We start from the raw sequence: 25,059 nt of genomic DNA, 5'->3' as shown, positions 1-25,059 counted from the left end.
TCGAGTAGCTTTATTGTAGAACAATCAACAGGAGGTGAATTTTTTGTTGCAATAAAAGGTGTAACACCCTAGGCAAATCCCACATCGCCCACAGACATGAGTAATCATGGGATTATAAGGTAATACTCACGCTTAAATGACACAACGCGTTTTGGGACCACAGGAAGAGCAGATGTGTTAGTACGCTGCAGTTAAGCGTGCTCAGGCGAGAGCACTACCAGGATGGGTGACCTCCTGGAAAAGTGCTTCTCGTGTGTGGTCGCCAAGAAAAAGCCGTGCGCCTGCGGGCAAAGCGAACAGTATTGTGGTCATGTTAAGCTGGGGTGTTACAGAATGGTATCAAAGTCACTCATATGCCGTTGGGGGTGGTGGGGCAAACCTCATCGAGGACGATGAGTCCCTGAGGGGGGTGAATGTAACACCCTAGGCAAATTCCACATCGCCCACAGACATGAGTGATCATGGGATTATAAGGTAATACTCACGCTTAAATGACACAACGCGTTTTGGGACCACAGGCAGAGCAGATGTGTTAGTACGCTACAGTTAAGCGTGCTCAGTGCTTCTCGTGTGTGGTCGCCAAGAAAAAGTCGTGTGCCTGCGGGCAAAGCGGACAATATTGTGGTCATGTTAAGCTGGGGCGTTATAGAATGGTATCAAAGCCACTCATGTGCCGTTGGGGGTGGTGGGGCAAACCTCATCGAGGATGATGAGTCCCTGAGGGGGGTGAATGTAACACCCTAGGCAAATCCCACATCGCCCACAGACATGAGTGATCATGGGATTATAAGGTAATACTCACGCTTAAATGACACAACGCATTTTGGGACCACAGGCAGAGCAGATGTGTTAATACGCTGCAGTTAAGCGTGCTCGGGCGAGAGCACTACCAGGATGGGTGACCTTCTGGGAAAGTGCTTCTCGTGTGTGGTCGCCAAGAAAAAGCCCGTGCGCCTGCGGGCAAAGCGGATAATATTGTGGTCATGTTAAGCTGGGGTGTTACAAAAGGCAGGTGGAAACATTCACAACATGAGTCGATTGTAGTAAACGTGTATGGTCCGCACGATGATGCGGGTAAAGTCAAAATGTGGGTAGATTTGGAAAGTTTGATGAGAGGAATTGATTCGAATTGGCTTTTGTGTGGGGAGTTCAATGAGGTACGGGAAGAAGAGGAGAGATTCAATAGTGTATTTATTTCCAGTCGTGCAAACAAATTTAATTCTTTCATCAAAGATAACGGTTTGGTAGAAATTCCCTTGGGAGGCAGAAAATTCACCCGGGTATGTGACAATGGCTTCAAACTTAGCAAACTCGACAGATTTCTTGCATCCAAAAACTTTCTGAATCTATGGAGTGATCTTTCGGCAATTGTTCTAGATAGGAAATTTTCGGATCATTGTCCTATCGTGTTAAGAGATAAAGTTATCGACTTTGGACCAAAGCCTTTTAGATTTTTTGACGAGTGGTTAAATGTTGATGAAGCAAATGAAATCATGAAAAAGGCTTGGGGTGAAGAGGTAAATGGTGGAAGAAAGGATTGTGTTTTTCGAAACAAACTCAAAAATGTCAAAGCCGCTTTAAAGACATGGAACAAATCGACCTACTGCAATTTAGATCAGGAAATTACAGACTTAAGATCAAAGGTAAACGAGTGGGAGTTGTTAGCAGAATCAAGGTCGTTAAGAGATGACGAAAGGAGGTTATGGATGGAAACAAGGAAAATTTGGTTAGACAAAGAAAACACAAAAGCCAACTTGCTACGTCAAAAAGCTCGGGTGAAATGGATTCTAGAGGGCAACGAAAACTCGAGTTACGTTCACTCGGTTATTCGTCGAAGGTTCAACAAAAACAACATCAGGGGTCTCATGATAAATGGAGTTTGGAATGAAAATGCACAAGATATAAAAAAGGCTATTCATGATCACTTCAGTCATCGATTCAACATCCAACCAACAAATCGACCATCAATGAGTGATTTGAACTATCCGATCATATCAGCTTCTCAAAAAGAAGAGTTGGAATTCCAGTTTACCGAATGTGAAATCTTAGAGTCTTTGAAAGCATGTGCGAATAACAAAGCCGGGACCGGATGGCTTTAATATTCGATTCTTCAAGAAACACTGGGAGACCATCAAAAGCGACCTCATGAAGGTAATACAGTGGTTTTGGGAAATAGGTGAAATCTCGAAAGGGTGCAACGCTTCCTTCATCACATTGATCCCGAAATCAAAAGCTCCACTTAGTTTAAATGATTATCGACCTATTAGTCTTATCAGGAGCTTTTACAAGATAATTTCGAAAGCCCTTTCAAATCGCCTTCGTAAGGTCACACCTGATGTAGTAGGAGTTGAGCAAAGTGCGTTTTTAAAAGGCCGATATATTCTTGACGGGGTCCTCAGTGCGAATGAAACCGTTGATTTCATTAAACGGGGTCGTAAAAAAGGCCTTATTTTCAAATTTGATTTCAAAAAAGCCTTCGATTCTCTTAATTGGGATTTCTTGATGGAGGTGATGAAAAGTATGGGGTTTGGGGAGAAATGGTGCAAGTGGATTTTATCGTGTCTTACTTCGGCTTCAATTTCTATTCTAGTAAATGGGTCTCCTACAAACGAATTCACAATGGGTCGAGGCATTAGGCAAGGGGATCCACTCTCACCCTTCTTGTTCATCATCGCGGTTGAAGGCCTAAATATTCTTGCAAAAGCGGCGGTTGAAAAAAGGCTATTTAAAGGCATTGAGGTGGGGTTCGATAAAGTTATGATTTCTCACCTCCAATACGCGGATGATACAATTTTTTTCGGTGATAGTATGTTGGCTCTTATTAATGGGTTTTTGTCTTATATTTTAATGGGTCATAATCTTATTAAAATTGGGCTAATTTAAGAGTCCATTAACTAGAGTAGGGTGGGCTTAAGTCCATTAAGGTAAAAATTCCAATAAGACTAACTAGTGTGTATTACTAAATTACTAAGCGTAATTAAGCAACCAATAAGCCAAGTAATTGACATTAGAAAATAAAAATTAATATTACATAGTCATAATATTCCAATTACGACAAAAGTTTAACGTGTACAAAGTACATAGCTCGTTCTAAACGTTAAGTGACACTAACGGTCGTAAAAGCATTCGGGGATCAAGTTAAGTAACTAAGTACTTAATAACACGTTTTAAAATATAAACGAAGTAATTAACATGAATAAATAATCCCATAATATAATATAGCTCAGTACGCACAAATACGCAGTTTCGTGAAAATAAATATAAGTCGAAAAAGTCGGGTCGTTACAGTAGATCACCTTAACTATCAACAATTGGCTATTACATAATATATCCGTATTCGATTCTGATCCAGCATTAGGTATTCAGACTAAAACATATCCTCATAAATGTCTATTTGCGTAGCTCACAACATCCAACATCTCTATGGTGAAATCAAATGAGGCTCAGATTAGCAGGAACCTCAATAATCAGACACAACCTGTAAAAGATATTCAGAGGTTATTAGTGACAAGTTCAGATTTTTTTTTTAACACATAATCATTTCATATACCCCATGTACTCAAATCCCTGTATTTTTTACTATGGACGGATCATGCATAGCAAGTGTTTTCATCGTTTCAAATGGATAAGACCGAACACTCTACATATATCAACGAAAATGAGCAAAGATAATATATATGCCAACATACTGACTAAAGAACTGATCATGGTCTTCTAAATCATTACATACTTCCTTCGTTCTAATTATATATAAACCATGACAATCACTTTCAAGCATCAAAATGTATAGGCTAGATAAGAAATTCACAACAACGTAGTAAACATATATATACCAGATAGATAACGAATCATGTATATTACATGTGCGCACCATTGAGCACTTTTTAATGTATCGATACCCTCAAGGACAGCTAGGTCCACGTGCAGCATCAAAAAGTCACATAATTTACACAGCCGAAGAGATTGCTATGTTTTTGCTATACTTAGCATCTATTTGGGGGACCCACGCACCCAACCCAGCTTTCCTTTTTTCAAACGCTTCCTTGGGCATCTCGACCTTTAAAAGTCGTGACACCAACGAATTTAAAGTAATAGAATCTGGGTTACAACCGATTGTTAGCATCTTGTTAAAAAGATTTCTTGCTTCAACCATCCTTACGCATAATATCAAACACAAGTCTGTTACTTTATTCAATCTGTTGCACCACGTAGTATCTGTTTCGTTTGCTTTATTTTTCCTATAGACTTAAACAGATCCTGTTGTTCTCGAAAAAAAACGAAATTGAATTTGTTCCTACTATCAGATTGATATATGCTATGCGACTATTTTAACTGTTCGAACTGCATATTAGTAGTATTTTACTCTGCTGTGAGATAAGTTCTATTTCATATAAATAGATTCTGCCGAATATGCTTGTGAATATTATAAACTGGGTTTATTAATATATATGTATATCTATATATGCATGTTTATCGAACTATTGCCGTTGTTAGTTTACAGTTAAAGATTCACCCATTTATTTTATATTAACCCTCTATATATGATGTATACTCTAAACATGAGTTATTTGATGTCATTAATATGCTCCTATTCAATTGGTTGTTGATGGTAATGGGTTTACTTTTTAAAGTTATATGACTAGATATATTATGATATATACTGAATGTAATGACCCGGAATTTTCAGACCAAATTATACTTATGAGATTAATATTTACATAAATTAAACCATACCAACATGATAAGCAATCCAAATTGTTGAGACTTGTGTTTTTGAAAAGAGTTTTACACAACGTTTGACCGTCCAATATGACCGATGATATCACGAACTATATAACATACGATAATTATACGTTTGTGTATATATATATATATATATATATATATATATATATATATATATATATATATATATATATATATATATATATATATTTAACATGATCTAAGGATGGTTTTAACATCTCATTGTGTACTAATGACAATGAGTTATAAGAATATTTTGAAACTACTAACTTAAGTTTTCAAAACGATAACTATACGTAACATTCTTTGATATATATACTTATAATCTATAATGCTTATTCATGTATCGTATATATAATGTATTTAATCACTTTTTAAGGACTTAAATACATAAAACAATATAAGTATATTCACAAAAGATAGCTATATTTGAATTCTCGTTCCGTTTCCTCAAGATTTCTATACGTATATCTAGGGTATATGTACCCGTATAATACCCAGCTTCTATACGTATTTACTATTGGTATATACACATCAAATCAACATCCTAATCAACATTATTACTGCCCTAGATATGATGTAACTAGAATTTGTCAAGTAGTATGAATTATTAGTAAGAAAACAAAATTAGGAATCCTTTTCTTTCTTTATAAACTAAAAACGTTTTTATAAATGAACATCATTTCTTCACTCCATTTTCTCATACCTACACCCTCACTTCTCTCTCAAAATACTCCTAACTTCATACTTGATCATCTCCAAGCATTTTCCCCATCATTTAGCTTCAATTACGAGCCTTAAACACCATAAGAAAACTCTTTCAAGAACATATCAAAATAACCACCCATTTGAAGAAGTTTACTTCCAACCTTTTGATCTAACTCCACCACTCTTTGATTCCAAGATTATTTCTTATCTTTTGCAGTAACTTTGTCCAAGTAACTTGAGGTAGTAACCTTGTTCATAATCTTATTCAATTCATATTCATATAGCTATCTTATTTTGTGGTATAAAATTTTAACAACAAGAACATAGTTTGAATGATTTCAAACTTGTTCGCAAACTAAATAGATCCTTCTAACTTAACTTTTAAAACACTTAAAGACCTGTAATATATCATAATAATATGCTAACCTAACAAGATATAACTTGGTTTTACAAAGAACATCCTAAAAATTGAATCTACGTCGTCGGAGTGCAACCGGGGGCTGTTTTGGGTTGGATAATTAAAAACCATCTTGAACTTTGAATTGGAAGTTCATGTTCTGGAAAAATGATATTTCTTATGAATATGTTAACACATAAAAATTTCATGGTTTAACTCAAAGTGTAAGTATTTTTAGAAAAATGATCATTAAATGTTATTTTTATGATGGAAAATGATCACTTTCATAAGTTTCACCAAAGTTTGACCTATAACCTATGATTTCGAATACAAACTAAGGTATTTTCAGTTTATATTCTTAAAATTTGACTCGATCCAAGGAAGTGGCAAGTTGAACCAACAAAAACGGAGTTGTAATGAAGAAACTACGACTAAAACAAGATTGGGTATCCGAAGCTAGTTTAGCTACGAAAATATTTGTAGAAAAAGTAAATTAATCATATCTTTTCTAATTAATATGATATTTTATATATAATTACTTATGAGTTGATTTTATATATTTCAGGACCACCCGTAAACAACACGAGAAGATTAATCATAAGACCTCATGATTGTACGCAACACGTCATTTGACAACACGGTACTTTATGTACGCAACACGTCATTTGACAACATGGTACCATGGGTCGAGATTAATTCTGATCAATACGAATACGATGGGGTCTTTATTTATTTTATTTAAGCAACTAATTGTGGACCACTAACATCGGACTGCTAACTACGGACTAAGAAAATATTAAAAGTATTAAAAGTATATATATATATATATATATATATATATATATATATATATATATATATATATATATATATATATATATATATATATAATCGTTACATATATATATATATATATATATATATATATATATATATATATATATATATATATATATATATATATGTAACGATTACATATATATATTAAAAGTATTAAAAGTATATATATATATATATATATTTAATATATATATATATATTAAAAGTATATTTTATTTCATAACTATATGCATCAAGGCATAACGATTACTTAAAACCCTCGGAAACTGAGTAAACGTTTGACACGTATCTGTTCTAGTTCCTTTGACATTGTTATTACAAAAGATTGATGCATATAGTTATGCCTTGAAGGTATTTAATTCGACTTGGTCTCCGATAGATATCACGAACCTAACCATATATATAATATATCAACATATTTTCTTTTTAAGTAATCGTTACATATATATATATATATATATATATATATATATATATATATATATATATATATATATATATATATATATATATATATATATATATATATATATATATATATATACTTTTAATACTTTTAATATTTTCTTAGTCCGTAGTTAGCAGTCCGATGTTAGTGGTCCACAATTAGTTGCTTAAATAAAATAAATAAAGACCCCATCGTATTCGTATTGATCAGAATTAATCTCGACCCATGGTACCATGTTGTCAAATGACGTGTTGCGTACATAAAGTACCGTGTTGTCAAATGACGTGTTGCGTACAATCATGAGGTCTTATGATTAATCTTCTCGTGTTGTTTACGGGTGGTCCTGAAATATATAAAATCAACTCATAAGTAATTATATATAAAATATCATATTAATTAGAAAAGATATGATTAATTTACTTTTTCTCCAAATATTTTCGTAGCTAAACTAGCTTCGGATACCCAATCTTGTTTTAGTCGTAGTTTCTTCATTACAACTCCGTTTTTGTTGGTTCAACTTGCCACTTCCTTGGATCGAGTCAAATTTTAAGAATATGAACTGAAAATACCTTAGTTTGTATTCGAAATCATAGGTTATAGGTCAAACTTTGGTGAAACTTATGAAAGTGATCATTTTCCATCATAAAAACAACATTTAATGATCATTTTTCTAAAAATACTTACACTTTGAGTTAAACCATGAAATTTTTATGTGTTAACATATTCATAAGAAATATCATTTTTCCAGAACATGTACTTCCAATTCAAAGTTCAAGATGGTTTTTAATTATCCAACCCAAAACAGCCCCCGGTTGCACTCCGACGACGTAGATTCAGTTTTTAAGATGTTCTTTGTAAAACCAAGTTATATCTTGTTAGGTTAGCATATTATTATAATATATTACAGGTCTTTAAGTGTTTTAAAAGTCAAGTTAGAAGGATCTATTTAGTTTGCGAACAAGTTTGAAATCATTCAAACTATGTTCTTGTTGTTAAAATTTTATACCACAAAATAAGATAGCTATATGAATATGAATTGAATAAGATTATGAATAAGGTTACTACCTCAAGTTACTTGGACAAAGTTACTGCAAAAGATAAGAAATAATCTTGGAATCAAAGAGTGGTGGAGTTAGATCAAAAGGTTGGAAGTAAACTTCTTCAAATGGGTGGTTATTTTGATATGTTCTTGAAAGAGTTTTCTTATGGTGTTTAAGGCTCGTAATTGAAGCTAAATGATGGGGAAAATGCTTGGAGATGATCAAGTATGAAGTTAGGAGTATTTTGAGAGAGAAATGAGGGTGCAGGTATAAGAAAATGGAGTGAAGAAATGGTGTTCATTTATAAAAACGTTTTTAGTTTATAAAGAAAGAAAATGATTCCTAATTTTGTTTTGTTACTAATAATTCATACTACTTGACAAATTCTAGTTACCTCATATCTAGGACAGTAATAATGTTGATTAGGATATTGATTTGATGTGTATATACCAATAGTAAATACATATAGAAGCTGGGTATTATACGGGTACATATACCCTAGATATACGTATAGAAATCTTGAGGAAACGGAACGAGAATTCAAATATAGCTATCTTTTGTGAATATACTTATATTGTTTTATGTATTTAAGTCCTTAAAAAGTGATTAAATACATTATATATATGATACATGTATAAGCATTATAGATTATAAGTATATATATCAAAGAATGTTACGTATAGTTATCGTTTTGAAAACTTAAGTTAGTAGTTTCAAAATATTCTTATAACTCATTGTCATTAGTACACAATGAGATGTTAAACCATTCTTAGATCATGTTAAATATATATAAATATATATATATACACAAACGTATGTGATGACCCGGAAATTTCCGACCAAATTTAAACTTTAATCTTTATATGATTCCGACACAATAAGCAAAATATGTAATGTTGAGTCTCGAAATTTTGGAACTATTTATATGAATTCAGTTAACCCTTGACTATTCCCGATGATTCACGAACATCGATGTATAAATAGATATGTAATGTATATATATGTATATAATTAATAAATAGTAAAGATTCAAAATTTTAATTGATAGTTGATATATAATAAATGGTAATATATTAAACTTAATTATAGATTGGATATAATTATTATATTAAAACTATTATCATTACCAATATTATTATTATTAAGCAATATTATTAATAATATCATTACAATAGATTGTTATTATTAGTATTAGTATATATATTGTAATGAATAAATATTAAATATAAATGGTATGTTATTACATAATTATTAAATTGTAAAATCAAATGTAATTGCAAATTTAAAACATAAATATTATATTAAAAATGTTATTATCACTTTCATATATAACTATTAATAGTAACATTAATATCTGTACTATTATTTTTGATATAAAATATATATAAATATATGAAATTTGATATGTATAAGTATTACTAATATTATTGATATTATTATCACTACTATCTTTATTGTTATTATTATGGTTATTGGTTTCATTATTATTAATTAAATTAATATTTAATAACTAATGTTTATATAATTAATATTATTTCGTTTCCTTATATAATAAATATACTATATATATATATATATATATATATATATATATATATATATATATATATATATATATATATATATATATATATATATATATATATATATATATATATATATATATCGATATATGATAATACAGATACAGATATATATATATACATACATGAATTTCAAGTATATATATATGTAAATATATATACAGACTAGATAAATAATAACACAGCATCATCGTACGTATTCAGTTCCATCTCACTATCACACTTTTTCTAAAATTGATTCTTGTTTCCAAATTCTGTACGAATATTCGAACTCTAAACAGATGTAGCCAAAATCCGTTGCCTTTCACTTTTAACTTTTCTAATTTTTTTATTTTTTTCTCCTTAACTACCTGTCGACACAAAATTCATCTTTATGTAAGACACATCGAGCAAATGGGTTTGGGAGAAACCAGTCAATACCATTCCACCTATGTAATCATTTGTGCTCGATAATTAAACCACCTTAAACACTATTCTCAAACCCGTAATCAAAGATGCCTTCATAACCATATCAATGAACACCACTTCCAATCTCTTCTCTCTTTTCTCTCTCTATAATTCTTCACCAAAACCGCTACCATCACTTAAATATTGCTGCTTGTTAAATATCTACTTTTTGTTTCTCCCTCAACCGAGACCACCATCTTTCGTCTCCTTAGATCATCAACCATCTTCCTTTTTCTGTTTCCTTTGCAAACCGCCATCTTCACCATAATTATTTCTTTCTTTCTCTCTCTCTCTCCTATTCTTATTTGTGAAACCTAAAACCACACCCACTATCAACCCACCAAATACCATCGAAGGTCACCACCATTGAACCCCACGCCATAAATTTTCTTTTTCTTCCTGCTCCTGGTTCGTAATAACAATAACTCATCAACAAGGCCGCTAATGTATCAAACTAAAAACCACCACCATGTTATCTATTCTTTCTCTTCTCTCTCTCTAGCTATACCTATCCATTCTCTTTCTGTTTTAATCGTAAAACACAAAAACCAAATATCCCGTCTCCTTTCTCCCGTGGAATAAGTTAGAGAATTAAGAAGAGAGTTGGTATGCTCGCAGATTCAGTTTGACAAATGGAACACTCTTGAAAACATTATATAATACTTTAGCAATTTTCCATTCAATAAAAGAAAGAAATGGGACGTTCTATAACCACTGGCCGACAAGCATTCAAAAAGAGTTCCCACTGATTGATTAAAGGAAAACATCCACTTACAATGCTTTATCAGATTGCTTTTCACATTTGAAACGGTTCCAAGGATCGATTTTTTTTAACCGCAACTCCCACGTGTTTTGTTTTTTTTTCTTTCTTTTTCTCTTTCAATAATACTACGAAGTATGAATGATGATACGTTGCTAGATTATCCTTGGGCCATAAATTACCGAAAAGGTTACAGATTGTAGTTGGGCCGAGGCATTAAAGTTTGTTGGGCCGAAGATCCAAGTGTGATTGGGCTACTCGAATTAGAAACAGAAAACGGTTAACTAAATTTAAGTCCTAGTCTAAGTTAGAAAGGGAACGGACAGTGGGATGGTATAAGGTGCTTACGTGTTAGCTAGAGGTCGCAGGTTCGAGCCTTGCGTGCGACAGTTCCCATTTCTTTTTAGGTAGTTTATCTTTAACTTTTATTATTATTATTATTATTATTATTATTATTATTATTATTATTATTATTATTATTATTATTATTATTATTATTATTATTATTATGATTATGATTATTATTATTAATTATTAAGATTATAATTATGATTATAGAGTGTTATTGTTATTAGTGTTATTGTTATTAAAAGAATTACTAATAATACTAGTATTATCATTATATTTACTAATATGATCATTATAATTATTATTGTAAGTATTATCATTACCATTATAATTATGATTATTATTATTATTATTAGAAAAACAATACAACCTAATATTACTATCATTAATATTAGTATTATTACGATCATTAGAATTATTATTAAGGTTATCATTATTATTACTAGCATGATTATCACTAATATAATATTGTTATTGTTAAAAACTATTATCATAATAATCATTATTACTTTGTTAAAATGAGGAACTAATACAGGAATTGTTATTAATACTATCAAAATCGTTAATTTAAAATTAGTAGGATTATGAAATAAATTTTAAAAATAAATATATTGTTTTCAAGAAAATTACAAATGAAATATCATTATTATCACTGTTCATTATCAATATTATTACAATTAGATATTCGTATGTATAAAAATTTTATTTTCTATAATATTAGTAACACATATCACCATATATTTTTTTATATATTGAGTAAGTTATAAAAGATATCAATTGATACATAAATATATTTTTATCATATAAAAACCCTAGTATAAGTTTTTATTTTATTTTATTTATTACCTATTATAAAGAAAGATAAATATTAATATGTATATAAAATATATAGATTAAATATATTAAATTTAACTAAATAACATAAAATATAACAAGCATATCATAAATAACAATATATATATATATATATATATATATATATATATATATATATATATATATATATATATATATATATATATATATATATATATGTGTGTGTGTGTGTGTGTGTGTGTGTGTGTTTTCGATTACAATTATGTATATTAATAAATATACAAATGATATAGGTTCGTGAATCTGAGGCCAACCCTACACTTGTTCAATGTCGTCATATACACTTGTTCAATGTCGTTATATGTATTTTTACTACAAAATACAGTATGGTGAGTTTCATTTGAATCCCTTTTACTCTTTACGTTTTTGGGCTCAGAATACATGCAAATGCTTTATTAACTGTTTTACAATATTTATATGCGTGAGTTTCATTTGCTCCCTTTTTAATTGCTCTTGCAATATATATTTTTGGGACTGAGAATACATGCGCTACTTTTATAACTGTTTTACGAAATAGACACAAGTACCTTAACTGCATTCTATGATAGAATTATCTGGGATTGGGGTTGATTATTATGACACGCATTAGCCCCGGTTTACGTTAAAGCGTGTGAGCTCCCGAACCGGGTGGATGGTTTATTATTTATGACATTTTGGCACCGGTGGGCCTATATTTTATAAACATTTGTTCAGCCGTGGGGTGTAAAGACCGGCACAGAGGTTCTATATTTTGAAGGCACATGTATTCAGCCGTGGGGTGAAAGACCGGCACAGATTGTTACTATTATATTTTGAATCCTCACCAGGTGTTCTTCATATGAATGATATTTTTCTTGTGCAGTTGGAATGGGACTTCTGCACGTCTATTATAATACTTAAAATCTTGTGGTCTATTAAAATGATGAATATGAAATGATTACTATAAACTAATGAACTCACCAACCTTTTGATTGACACTTTAAAGCATGTTTATTCTCAGGTTTGAAAGAAATCTTCCGCTGTGCATTAGCTCATTTTAAGGATATTACTGGGAGTCATTCATGACATATTTTAAAAGACGTTGCATTCGAGTCGTTGAAGTTCATTAGAGATTATTATTAAGTAAATGACAGATTAGGTCATTTATAGTTTGGATATTATGAAATGGTATGCATACCTGTCAACTTTCGATGAAATGAAAGTTTGTCTTTTAAAAACGAATGCAATGTTTGTAAAATGTATCATTTAGAGGTCAAATACCTCGCGATGTAATCATATATAATGTTCTCGTCCATATGGATTTGGTCGGGGCACTACAGGTGGTATCAGAGCGGTGGTCGTAGCGAACCAGGTCGACATTAGTGTGTCTAACTAGGAGTTGTTAGGATGCATTAGTGAAGTCTGGACTTCGACCTAGTCGTTGTTAGGTTATATTAATGAGTCTGGACTTGAACCTGGTCTGCATGTCAAAAGTTTTGCTTATCATTCTTGTCAAAAATTATCTGCTTACCATCTTTAGTCTAAACGCGTCTGACTGCATTCATTGCATAGATAGTGCATAGAAAAATTCATATCTTAGCGTATCTGCTAATCCATATCTTAGTGTATCTGTCACTATAAACATTGTCTGATATATTTCGTAAATTCCTCCGTAATCTACGAAATCTTTTGTTCTATATATATAGATATTCTATGTAATTAGAATATCATCCGATATCCGAAGATCTTTTCATATCGAAAAATCCTTTATTCAATCATACGCAATGGAACTCACCACTAGTTCAAGTCTCTCGAATTCCGATATGGAATTCCACTCAAGCTCCGAAAGCAGTGTGACCAGAATGACTCAATCAATCAGCCATCCACAATTCATCTGATGAGTTCGTAGTTGACTCCATCAATGGAGACGCAAAGAAGGTGATTCCTTCCACCAACCGAATTCACCTTTTGGCGATGAACCTGAAGCACTCACCGAAGAACCAATCCAAAACACTATTTCACCCTCATTTTACGAATATCTCGCTTTGATTATATACTATCTAAAATTCTAAACCGTATTCATCCGCTCGTTCCTACCGACAATCATCCCAGAGTAATAAGTTAACGAGCTTCTCACCCGAGTTGTAGCCATGAAAAGTATGGTGCAAAATGTACCAGCTTCAGCAACATTACCGGCACCAACAGTACCACCAACAACAACATCCGCATCCCAAGTCTAAATTCCACAATCTGTCCCACGAAAATCAACATCATACGCACCATAGATACCAAGGAGTACCAACAGCAAATAACAATGAAGTATTGAACCATAACTTCATTAATATTCTGCGAAGAATATGTGAATCCTAATAATTAACGATGAAGTATTGGACCATGACTTCATTAATATTCTGTGAAGAATATGTGGATCCTAATAGTTTTAGAGATTACTTATTCTAGCTCAAATCGAAAATCAAATGAGTCTAACATTATATTGACTCGTTAAATCCATAATTACAACTAAAGAAAATATATATGTATATATATTTTCATAAAGATTGTGATTAAAATTCTTTCATACGAACTGTTAATGATGAAAATATTTTAACGGGTAGGTAATACCCGAGGAATATTTAAGATTTCACATTAATAAGTTACACTGTACATTCTGCAAATCTGATTCAATAGTCATTTCCTATCCTACTTACATCCACAGATATATGAATCCGTTCACCACAGAATAACCATTTCCATTCAAATTTCATATTTGGATTTTGACCTATCAGAATCTAACAAGTGGCATAATGAAGAAAACATTTGATGGAATAAAATTTGTTAGAAACAAACAAATTAACTATGAGAAATTTTGTTAAGAATCCACGCTAACAAAATCCTAGCTAACTGTTCCTAGCTAACTGTGGACTAATCAACTGAAGACTACCAACAGTGGACAATTAAAATGAATTAAAATATTGATTATAACATATGAAACTAAACAATACTTCAAGTTTGCCACTTGATTTCATCTTAAACCTCATTTGTATCTTGACGATTACAATCTGCGTTCAAATCTTTCATGATTCTTGAAAATACCTCAATCGAGAAGATGAACCAATCGCACTTCATCTACGGAAGGGAAGATTTATGCATATAGTTACGCACCTGAAAAACACTCAGAACCTGAGTAAATCGTTTAACAAGTATCTGTGCTAACTCCTTCGGCATTGTTATTACCAAAAATAACTTTGCAATTCCTTTTTAAATTAGCCAATTTTGTAACAGCTCCAGCAAATCAACTTCGATCTTTCATTCGAATAAGTCTTATTATAACTTTTGTATATACGTTTGCCCCTTCGTCATCGTTACCGAAGAACCATTTATATCTCACCACATTAGCAGTAAATTTACCAGCAACTTCATTACTCATTGACTTAAGCCTTTCCGAAAAGTCACTATACTTATTCATTGAAACCCCATCTTATACTCAACCGCATTTTGTAACGAGAATTGCCATCCCAAGTATCGGGAAATCAGCAATCAGTATTTTGAATATCGCAGCGTTACTACATCAAAAGTTATATATACATATAACCTTTATCCCTAAAAATATCTCTCATCATGAAACTCTGAACAAATTACAAGGACTAAACTTGTACATAAAGAATCCTGATGATTCTGTTTCTGATGAAACCTTTAGCGAATACCTTACTCCTTAATCACTCTAAATCATCGTGAATGAATTTCTTCATCACAATTTGATTCTGAAATCCTAAGATATCATCGTACCTTTCTTTATTAATATCCTCAATATTTCTGAAGATATCTTCATAAATATTCTCGTTCGATATTAATTATCTCTCTGCGCTATTCGTATTATATCATAAAAGGAAACTATTTTAATTTCTATATTCTGCGAACCTTTGAATTTAAAATATGAATGTTTTTGAAGTAGTGTTGGGAACTGATGCATGAGTTAGTATAATATAATGACACTTGATCAACGTGATTATATTACAGTAATTCATGCTGAGTTTCTAATGGAATATGATGATTCACGGAACATACCGTCATCATGTGTCATTTACACGACTCTTACATTCTATCCAATCTCCAAACATATTAAGAACATAACTTCTTGATAGTTCTATCTTTTCTCGTAACTTCTAATAATTCGACAAGTCAAATCGAGTTGTGGAAATAAAGAAACGAAGGGAGTGAATTTATAGTAAAATGTCCGACAGAGCAATCAAAACAGATAATCGCATTTAAAGCGGATCCTAATTCCCTTGATTAACGAAGAATCAAATCTTATTACGAAGAGTTTCTCCAAATCTCTTGAACTTGGGAAATCAATCCTATCTACGTCAAAAGATACGACGAATCTATACCTACTCATGTCACTATTTGGTGATAGCTTCATTCGTACACTTCACAAAAATCAAATTGTTTTATCTATATTACTCAATGATAATAAAACTCTATTTACCAACTCATACTCGTCATGAAAACATTCTTATAGTTAGCCATGACGAACTCGATCAAATTTCGGGACGAAATTTCTTTTAACGGGTAGGTACTGTGATGACCCGGAAATTTCCGACCAAATTTAAACTTTAGTCTTTATATGATTTCGACACAATAAGAAAAATATGTAATGTTGAGTCTCGAAATTTTGGAACTATTTATATGAATTCAGTTAACCCTTGACTATTCCCGACGATTCACGAACATCGATGTATAAATAGATATGTAATGTATATATATGTATATAATTAATAAATAGTAAAGATTCAAAATTTTAATTGATAGTTGATATATAATAAATGGTAATATATTAAACTTAATTAGAGGTTGGATATAATTATTATTTTAAAACTATTATCATTACCAATATTATTATTATTAAGCAATATTATTAATAATATCATTACAATAGATTGTTATTATTAGTATTAGTATATATATTGTAATGAATAAATATTAAATATAAATGGTATGTTATTACATAATTATTAAATTGTAAAATCAAATGTAATTGCAAATTTAAAACATAAATATTATATTAAAAATGTTATTATCACTTTCATATATAACTATTAATAGTAACATTAATATCTGTACTATTATTTTTGATATAAAATATATATAAATATATGAAATTTGATATGTATAAGTATTACTAATATTATTGATATTATTATCACTACTATCTTTATTGTTATTATTATGGTTATTGGTTTCATTATTATTAATTAAATTAATATTTAATAACTAATGTTTATATAATTAATATTATTTCATTTCCTTATATAATAAATATACTAAATATATATATATATATATATATATATATATATATATATATATATATATATATATATATATATATATATATATATATATATATATATATATATATATATATATATATATATCGATATATGATAATACAGATACAGATATATATATATACATACATGAATTTCAAGTATATATATATGTAAATATATATACAGACTAGATAAATAATAACACAACATCATCGTACGTATTCAGTTCCATCTCACTATCACACTTTTTCTAAAATTGATTCTTGTTTCCAAATTCTGTACGAATATTCGAACTCTAAACAGATGTAGCCAAAATCCGTTGCCTTTCACTTTCAACTTTTCGAATTTTTTTATTTTTTTCTCCTTAACTACCTGTCGACACAAAATTCATCTTTTTGTAAGACACATCGAGCAAATGGGTTTGGGAGAAACCAGTCAATACCATTCCACCTTTGTAATCATTTGTGCTCGATAATTAAACCACCTTAAACACCATTCTCAAACCCGTAATCAAAGATGCCTTCATAACCATATCAATGAACACCACTTCCAATCTCTTCTCTCTTTTCTCTCTCTATAATTCTTCACCAAAACCGCTACCATCACTTAAATATTGCTGCTTGTTAACTATCTACTTTCTGTTTCTCCCTCAACCGATACCACCATCTTTCGTCTCCTTAGATCATCAACCATCTTCCTTTTTCTGTTTCCTTTGCAAACCGCCATCTTCACCATAATTATTTCTTTCTTTCTCTCTCTCTCTCCTATTCTTATTTGTGAAACCTAAAACCACACCCACTATCAACCCACCAAATACCATCGAAGGTCACCACCATTGAACCCCACGCCATAAATTTTCTTTTTCTTCCTGCTCCTGGTTCGTAATAACAATAACTCATCAACAAGGCCGCTAATGTATCAAACTAAAAACCACCACCATGTTATCTATTCTTTCTCTTCTCGCTCTCTAGCTATACCTATCCATTCTCTTTCTGTTTTAATCGTAAAACACAAAAACCAAACATCACGTCTCCTTTTTCCCGTGGAATAAGTTAGAGAATTAAGAAGAGAGTTGGTATGCTCGCAGATTCAGTTTGACAAATGGAACACTCTTGAAAACATTATATAATACTTTAGCAATTTTCTATTCAATAAAAGAAAGAAATGGGACGTTATATAACCACTGGCCGACAAGCATTCAAAAAGAGTTCCCACTGATTGATTAAAGGAAAACATCCACTTACAATGCTTTATCAGATTGCTTTTCACATTTGAAACAGTTCCAAGGATCGATTTTTTTTTAACCGCAACTCCCACGTGTTTTGTTTTTTTTTTCTTTCTTTTTCTCTTTCAATAATACTACGAAGTATGAATGATGATACGTTGCTAGATTATCCTTGGGCCATAAATTACCGAAAAGGTTACAGATTGTAGTTGGGCCGAGGCATTAAAGTTTGTTGGGCCGAAGATCCAAGTGTGATTGGGCTACTCGGATTGGAAACAGAAAACGGTTAACTAAATTTACGTCCTAGTCTAAGTTAGATAGGGAACGGACAGTGGGATGGTATAAGGTGCTTACGTGTTAGCTAGAGGTCGCAGGTTCGAGCCTTGCGTGCGACAGTTCCCATTTCTTTTTAGGTAGTTTATCTTTTACTTTTATTATTATTATTATTATTATTATTATTATTATTATTATTATTATTATTATTATTATTATTATTATTATTATTATTATTATTATTATTATTATTAATTATTAAGATTATAATTATGATTATAGAGTGTTATTGTTATTAGTGTTATTGTTATTAAAAGAATTACTAATAATACTAGTATTATCATTATATTTACTAATATGATCATTATAATTATTATTGTAAGTATTATCATTACCATTATAATTATGATTATTATTATTATTATTAGAAAAACAATACAACCTAATATTACTATCATTAATATTAGTATTATTACGATCATTAGAATTATTATTAAGGTTATCATTATTATTACTAGCATGATTATCACTAATATAATATTGTTATTGTTAAAAACTATTATCATAATAATCATTATTACTTTGTTAAAATGAGGAACTAATACAGGAATTGTTATTAATACTATCAAAATCGTTAATTTAAAATTAGTAGGATTATGAAATAGATTTTAAAAATAAATATATTATTTTCAAGAAAATTACAAATGAAATATCATTATTATCACTGTTCATTATCAATATTATTACAATTAGATATTCGTATGTATAAAAATTTTATTTTCTATAATATTAGTAACACATATCACCATATATTTTTTTATATATTGAGTAAGTTATAAAAGATATCAATTGATACATAAATATATTTTTATCATATAAAAACCCTAGTATAAGTTTTTATTTTATTTTATTTATTACCTATTATAAAGAAAGATAAATATTAATATGTATATAAAATATATAGATTAAATATATTAAATTTAACTAAATAACATAAAATATAACAAGCATATCATAAATAACAATATATATATATATATATATATATATATATATATATATATATATATATATGTATATATGTATATATATATATATGTATATATATATATATATGTGTATATATATATATATGTGTGTGTGTGTGTGTGTGTGTGTGTGTGTTCGATTACAATTAATATTAATAAATATACAAATGATATAGGTTCGTGAATCTGAGGCCAACCCTACACTTGTTCAATGTCGTCATATACACTTGTTCAATGTCGTTATATGTATTTTTACTACAAAATACAGTATGGTGAGTTTCATTTGAATCCCTTTTACTCTTTACATTTTTGGGCTGAGAATACATGCAAATGCTTTATTAACTGTTTTATAATATTTATATGCGTGAGTTTCATTTGCTCCCTTTTTAATTGCTCTTGCAAAATATATTTTTGGGACTGAGAATACATGCGCTGCTTTTATAATTGTTTTACGAAATAGACACAAGTACCTTAACTGAATTCTATGATAGAATTATCTGGGATTGGGGTTGATTATTATGACACGCATTAGCCCCGGTTTACGTTAGAGCGTGTGAGCTCCCGAGCCAGGTGGATGGTTTATTATTTATGACATTTTGGCACCGGTGGGCCTATATTTTATAAACATGTGTTCAGCCGTGGGGTGTAAAGACCGGCACAGAGGTTCTATATTTTGAAGGCACATGTATTCAGCCGTGGGGTGAAAGACCTGCACAGATTGTTACTATTATATTTTGAATCCTCACCAGGTGTTCTTCATATGAATGATATTTTTCTTGTGCAGTTGGAATGGGACTTCTGCACGTCTATTATAATACTTAAAATCTTGTGGTCTATTAAAATGATGAATATGAAATGATTACTATAAACTAATGAACTCACCAACCTTTTGGTTGACACTTTAAAGCATGTTTATTCTCAGGTTTGAAAGAAATCTTCCGCTGTGCATGAGCTCATTTTAAGGATATTACTGGGAGTCATTCATGACATATTTCAAAAGACGTTGCATTCGAGTAGTTGAAGTTCATTAGAGATTATTATTAAGTAAATGACAGATTAGGTCATTTATAGTTTGGATATTATGAAATGGTATGCATACCTATCAACTTTCAATGAAATGAAAGTTTGTCTTTTAAAAACGAATGCAATGTTTGTAAAATGTATCATTTAGAGGTCACATACCTCACGATGTAATCATATGTAATGTTCTCGTCCATATGGATTTGGTCGGGGCACTACAACGTATAATTATCGTATGTTATATAGTTCGTGATATCATCGGTCATATTGGACGGTCAAACGTTGTGTAAAACTCTTTTCAAAAACACAAGTCTCAACAATTTGGATTGCTTATCATGTTGGTATGGTTTAATTTATGTAAATATTAATCTCATAAGTATAATTTGGTCTGAAAATTCCGGGTCATTACAGTACCTACCCGTTAAAGAAATTTCGTCCCCGAAATTTGATAGAGGTTGTTATGGATAACAATAAGAAGGTTTTCATGACACTGAATCTTGCGTAAATGGTTGGTTACATCTGGTACTACAAGTAACTTTTAATATTTTGGATTACACATAAGGCTGATAGACAAAAAGATTCTTAGTATGTGATAAGGTTATTTATGAGGTTATGTGCATGTACATATGTATGATCTTCTTATTGATGTCAACATAAATATGATGCTTCTATTATTCTGATAGTCAGTTTAAATGATATTAAAATGCTCGCTTATGGTGTATGCACTTTGAAAATGTATATAAGTTTCATATACGAACTTTATTAATTGATTTTTAATTTTAAGTGTGGCCTTGTTACTAATATTGTTCTCCGACTCCTTTTCAGAATGAATACTCAGTCGAACCCGGATTCCACTACCATTGTTGCTACGAATACTGGTGCGACAGTATTGATCCCAAGCTCCTCCACTGTTAATGCTACTGTTGCGACAGTTGCACCACTACCGAATGCGGTAGTTTCTCATACTAAGAAACCTGAAAAGTTCACTGGTGTGGATTTTAAACGTTGGCAGCAAAAGATGCTCTTTTATCTGACAACGTTGAACCTTGCGAGGGTCTTAACTGAAACCGCTCCCCAACTTGTTGCTGGGGATGTTCAAACTGTAAGCGAGGTTGAGGCATGGAAACATTTGGATTACCTATGCCGCAACTATGTCTTGAATAGTTTGGAGAATTCTCTCTATAATGTGTACTGCACAATAGAGACTGCCAAAGAATTATGGGAGTCTTTAGAACGAAAGTACAAGACTGAAGATGCTGGTACCAAGAAATGGGTAGTAGCTTAATTCTTGGACTTTAAGATGGTTGACTCAAAGACTGTTATGAGTCAAATCCAAGAATTACAGGTCATAATTCATGACATACATGCTGAAAAAATGGTAATCAGTGAAAGTTTCCAAGTTGCAGCTATGATTGAGAAACTGCCACCAAGCTGGGTTGATTTCAAAAATTATTTGAAACATAAGCGAAAGGAAATGACCGTTGAAGACCTTATGGTCCGTCTTCGTATTGAGGAAGACAACAAAGTTGCTCTTAAAAGGAGCATTACCCCTGTTTCAGCAAAGGTTAATATTGTTGAACACGGTCAATCCTCAAAAGGTAGCAAGAGCAAAGGGAAGACTGAGAAGAGTAACAAAGGAAAAGGATTCAAGTTTGGACCTAAAGGGGGTGTTGCCAAGAAAAAGTTCTCTGGTAAATGCTTTAATTGTGACCAGCTGGGTCATCGTGCTGATCAGTGCACTAAGCCAAAGAAATACACTTCTAAACAAGCTAACATGGTTGATGATGCTGACAGCCTGGTTGCTATGGTTTCTGACCTCACTATTATAGTTTCCGAGGTTAATCTGGTTGGTTCTAATACCAGAGAGTGGTGGGTTGATACTGGGGCTACCCATCATGTGTGTGCTGATCAGAGCCTCTTTAACACTTTCAAAGAGGTTAGTAGTGCAGATAAGTTGTTTATTGGAAACTCGGCTATAGCTGATATCAAGGGTGAAGGAAATGTGATCCTGAAAATGACCTCTGGAAAGAAACTTACTTTGACTAATGTGTTGTATGTTCCTGAGATTCGTAAGAATCTTGTCTCTGGATGGTTATTGAATAAGTTTGGCTTTAGACTAGTGTTTGAGTCTGATAAGGTATTGTTGACCAAATGTGGTGTTTATGTTAGTAAGGGTTATGCCCTTAATGGCATGTTTAAGCTAAATGCAATGGTTATTAACATTGAAGCTAATAAAACAAGTACTACTTCTGTTTATTTGCTTGAGTCTTCTAATGTGTGGCATGGTAGACTAGGTCATGTTAATTTTAATTCCATTCGTCGCTTAATTAAATTGAATTGCATACCAACGTTACACATTGACTTAAACTATAAATGTAAAACCTGTGTTGAAGCCAAATTAACAAGATCATCCTTCAAATCGGTTGAACTAATAAGCGAACCCCTTGATATGATTCACACTGATGTGTGTGATTTGAAATCCATTCCAACGAGGAATGGTAACAAGTACTTCATTATGTTTATCGATGATAGCACGAAGTATTGTTATGTTTACTTATTGAAAAGTAAAGATGAAGCAATTGATAAATTTATTGCTTATAAAAATGAAGTTGAGAATCAACTTGAACGGAAAATCAAGGCTGTCCGCAGTGATAGAGGTGGTGAATATGTTGCACCTTTTTCCTGAATATTGTGCGCAAAATGGCATTAGACATGAATTCACTGCACCTTACTCACCCTAATCAAATGGCACTGCTGAAAGAAAGAATAGAACCTTGAAAGAAATGGTGAATGCCATGTTGGTGAGTTCGGGTGTAAGCCAGTCAATGTGGGGGGATGCCATCCTATCGGCAAACTATCTTTTAAATAAGATACCCCAAAAGAAAAAGGATGAAACCCCATACGAGTTATGGTGGAAACGAAAACCATCATATGAGTACCTCAAAGTGTGGGGGTGCCTAGCAAAGGTAGTTGTCCCACTACCTAAGGCACAAAAGATAGGGTCAAAGACTGTTGACTGCATATTTATTGGATATGCTGAACACAGTACGGCTTATTGGTTCCTTGTGCATGAATCCAAGATTTCGGATATACATAAAGGTTCGATCATGGAATCGAGAAATGCTTCATTCTTTGAAAATGTATTTCCGTGCATTGCGAATGTGTAACAACCCAACCCGTTAACCAACCAAAAACGCAAAAATAAAAAAAAATTTAAAACTGACTGGGCTGACCAGATGGGGTGCGCGGTGCGCATCCCCACCTGTGCGCGGCACGCACAGGGCCTGGCAGCCCGCTGTCCACTTTTTCCATTTTACACGAAAAGATCTTCGACTTCCCGACACAATTAGACCAAAAGCTTTTCACCACATATTATAATAGTTAAAACTAACACGTTCCATTAATAAAAAGGGTTTTATGACACCAGGCCCACATACGCCCAAATTACCCTTTAAGTACAAAATACAAGGTTTCGACCACACGACTTTTAATACAAAAATAAAGCCGAGCATGGCGATTGGGGATACGCTACCCAATCCTATTCAATCCAAAAGCAAGCCTTCTAAAGCAACTACGCTAGTCCACTAGTTCCCACGCTTACCCGATCCACCGCATCCATGCAATCTATAAAAATGTCAACAACGAGAGGGTAAGCTAACGCTTAGTGAGTGAAAATATACTACATACATATATATGCATAAAATGGACACGCCACATAAATAACCAAATACCGCATACCGGAACATCCAAGCATAAAGGCAAGCTAGTCTAGCGTATCGTACGTTCACTAAGCACAAGCTAACAACAACAACAATAAGTAAGTTCACAAACAACGATGTGAACAATGCCAATAAGCTACACCCGGAAAGTTAGCTACATCACAACAACACGACAAACATCGATGTTCACAACATCCATTAGTATTCAAGATCTCAAGGCTAGCCCAACGAATGGTATTGTCAACATCGAACTTAATTCCCATTCGTCCTAATAAATGTGGTATCGTCAACATCGAACTTAAACCCACATATG

General features: G+C 31.7%; 2 protein-coding genes across 2 annotated transcripts in view; both read left to right on the top strand.

The window, feature by feature from the left end:
• Window positions 1-983: 983 nt before the first annotated feature.
• On the top strand, window positions 984-2,099 carry LOC139848698 (uncharacterized). Its single transcript, XM_071838428.1, has one exon. The coding sequence runs from the start codon at window positions 984-986 to the stop codon at window positions 2,097-2,099; it is 1,116 nt and encodes a 371-aa protein (XP_071694529.1).
• A 20,303-nt stretch (window positions 2,100-22,402) lies between these two features.
• LOC139848628 (uncharacterized) overlaps window positions 22,403-25,059 on the top strand; it is a 58,251-nt gene continuing 55,594 nt past the window's right edge. The window contains exon 1 of the mRNA XM_071838370.1: window positions 22,403-23,312. Coding sequence (XP_071694471.1) covers window positions 22,403-23,312 — 910 coding nt within the window. The remainder of the gene's footprint in view (window positions 23,313-25,059) is intronic.

This window comes from Rutidosis leptorrhynchoides, chromosome 1, assembly GCF_046630445.1.
Source record: "Rutidosis leptorrhynchoides isolate AG116_Rl617_1_P2 chromosome 1, CSIRO_AGI_Rlap_v1, whole genome shotgun sequence".
Lineage (NCBI taxonomy): Eukaryota > Viridiplantae > Streptophyta > Magnoliopsida > Asterales > Asteraceae > Rutidosis > Rutidosis leptorrhynchoides.
Note: the sequence above shows the minus strand (reverse complement) of the source record. Positions and strands in the feature narration are given on the sequence as shown.

Bases quoted from the DNA above. Each gene is read 5' to 3' on its own strand.
- LOC139848698 (XM_071838428.1), top strand. From the start codon at position 984: ATGTTAAGCTGGGGTGTTACAAAAGGCAGGTGGAAACATTCACAACAT.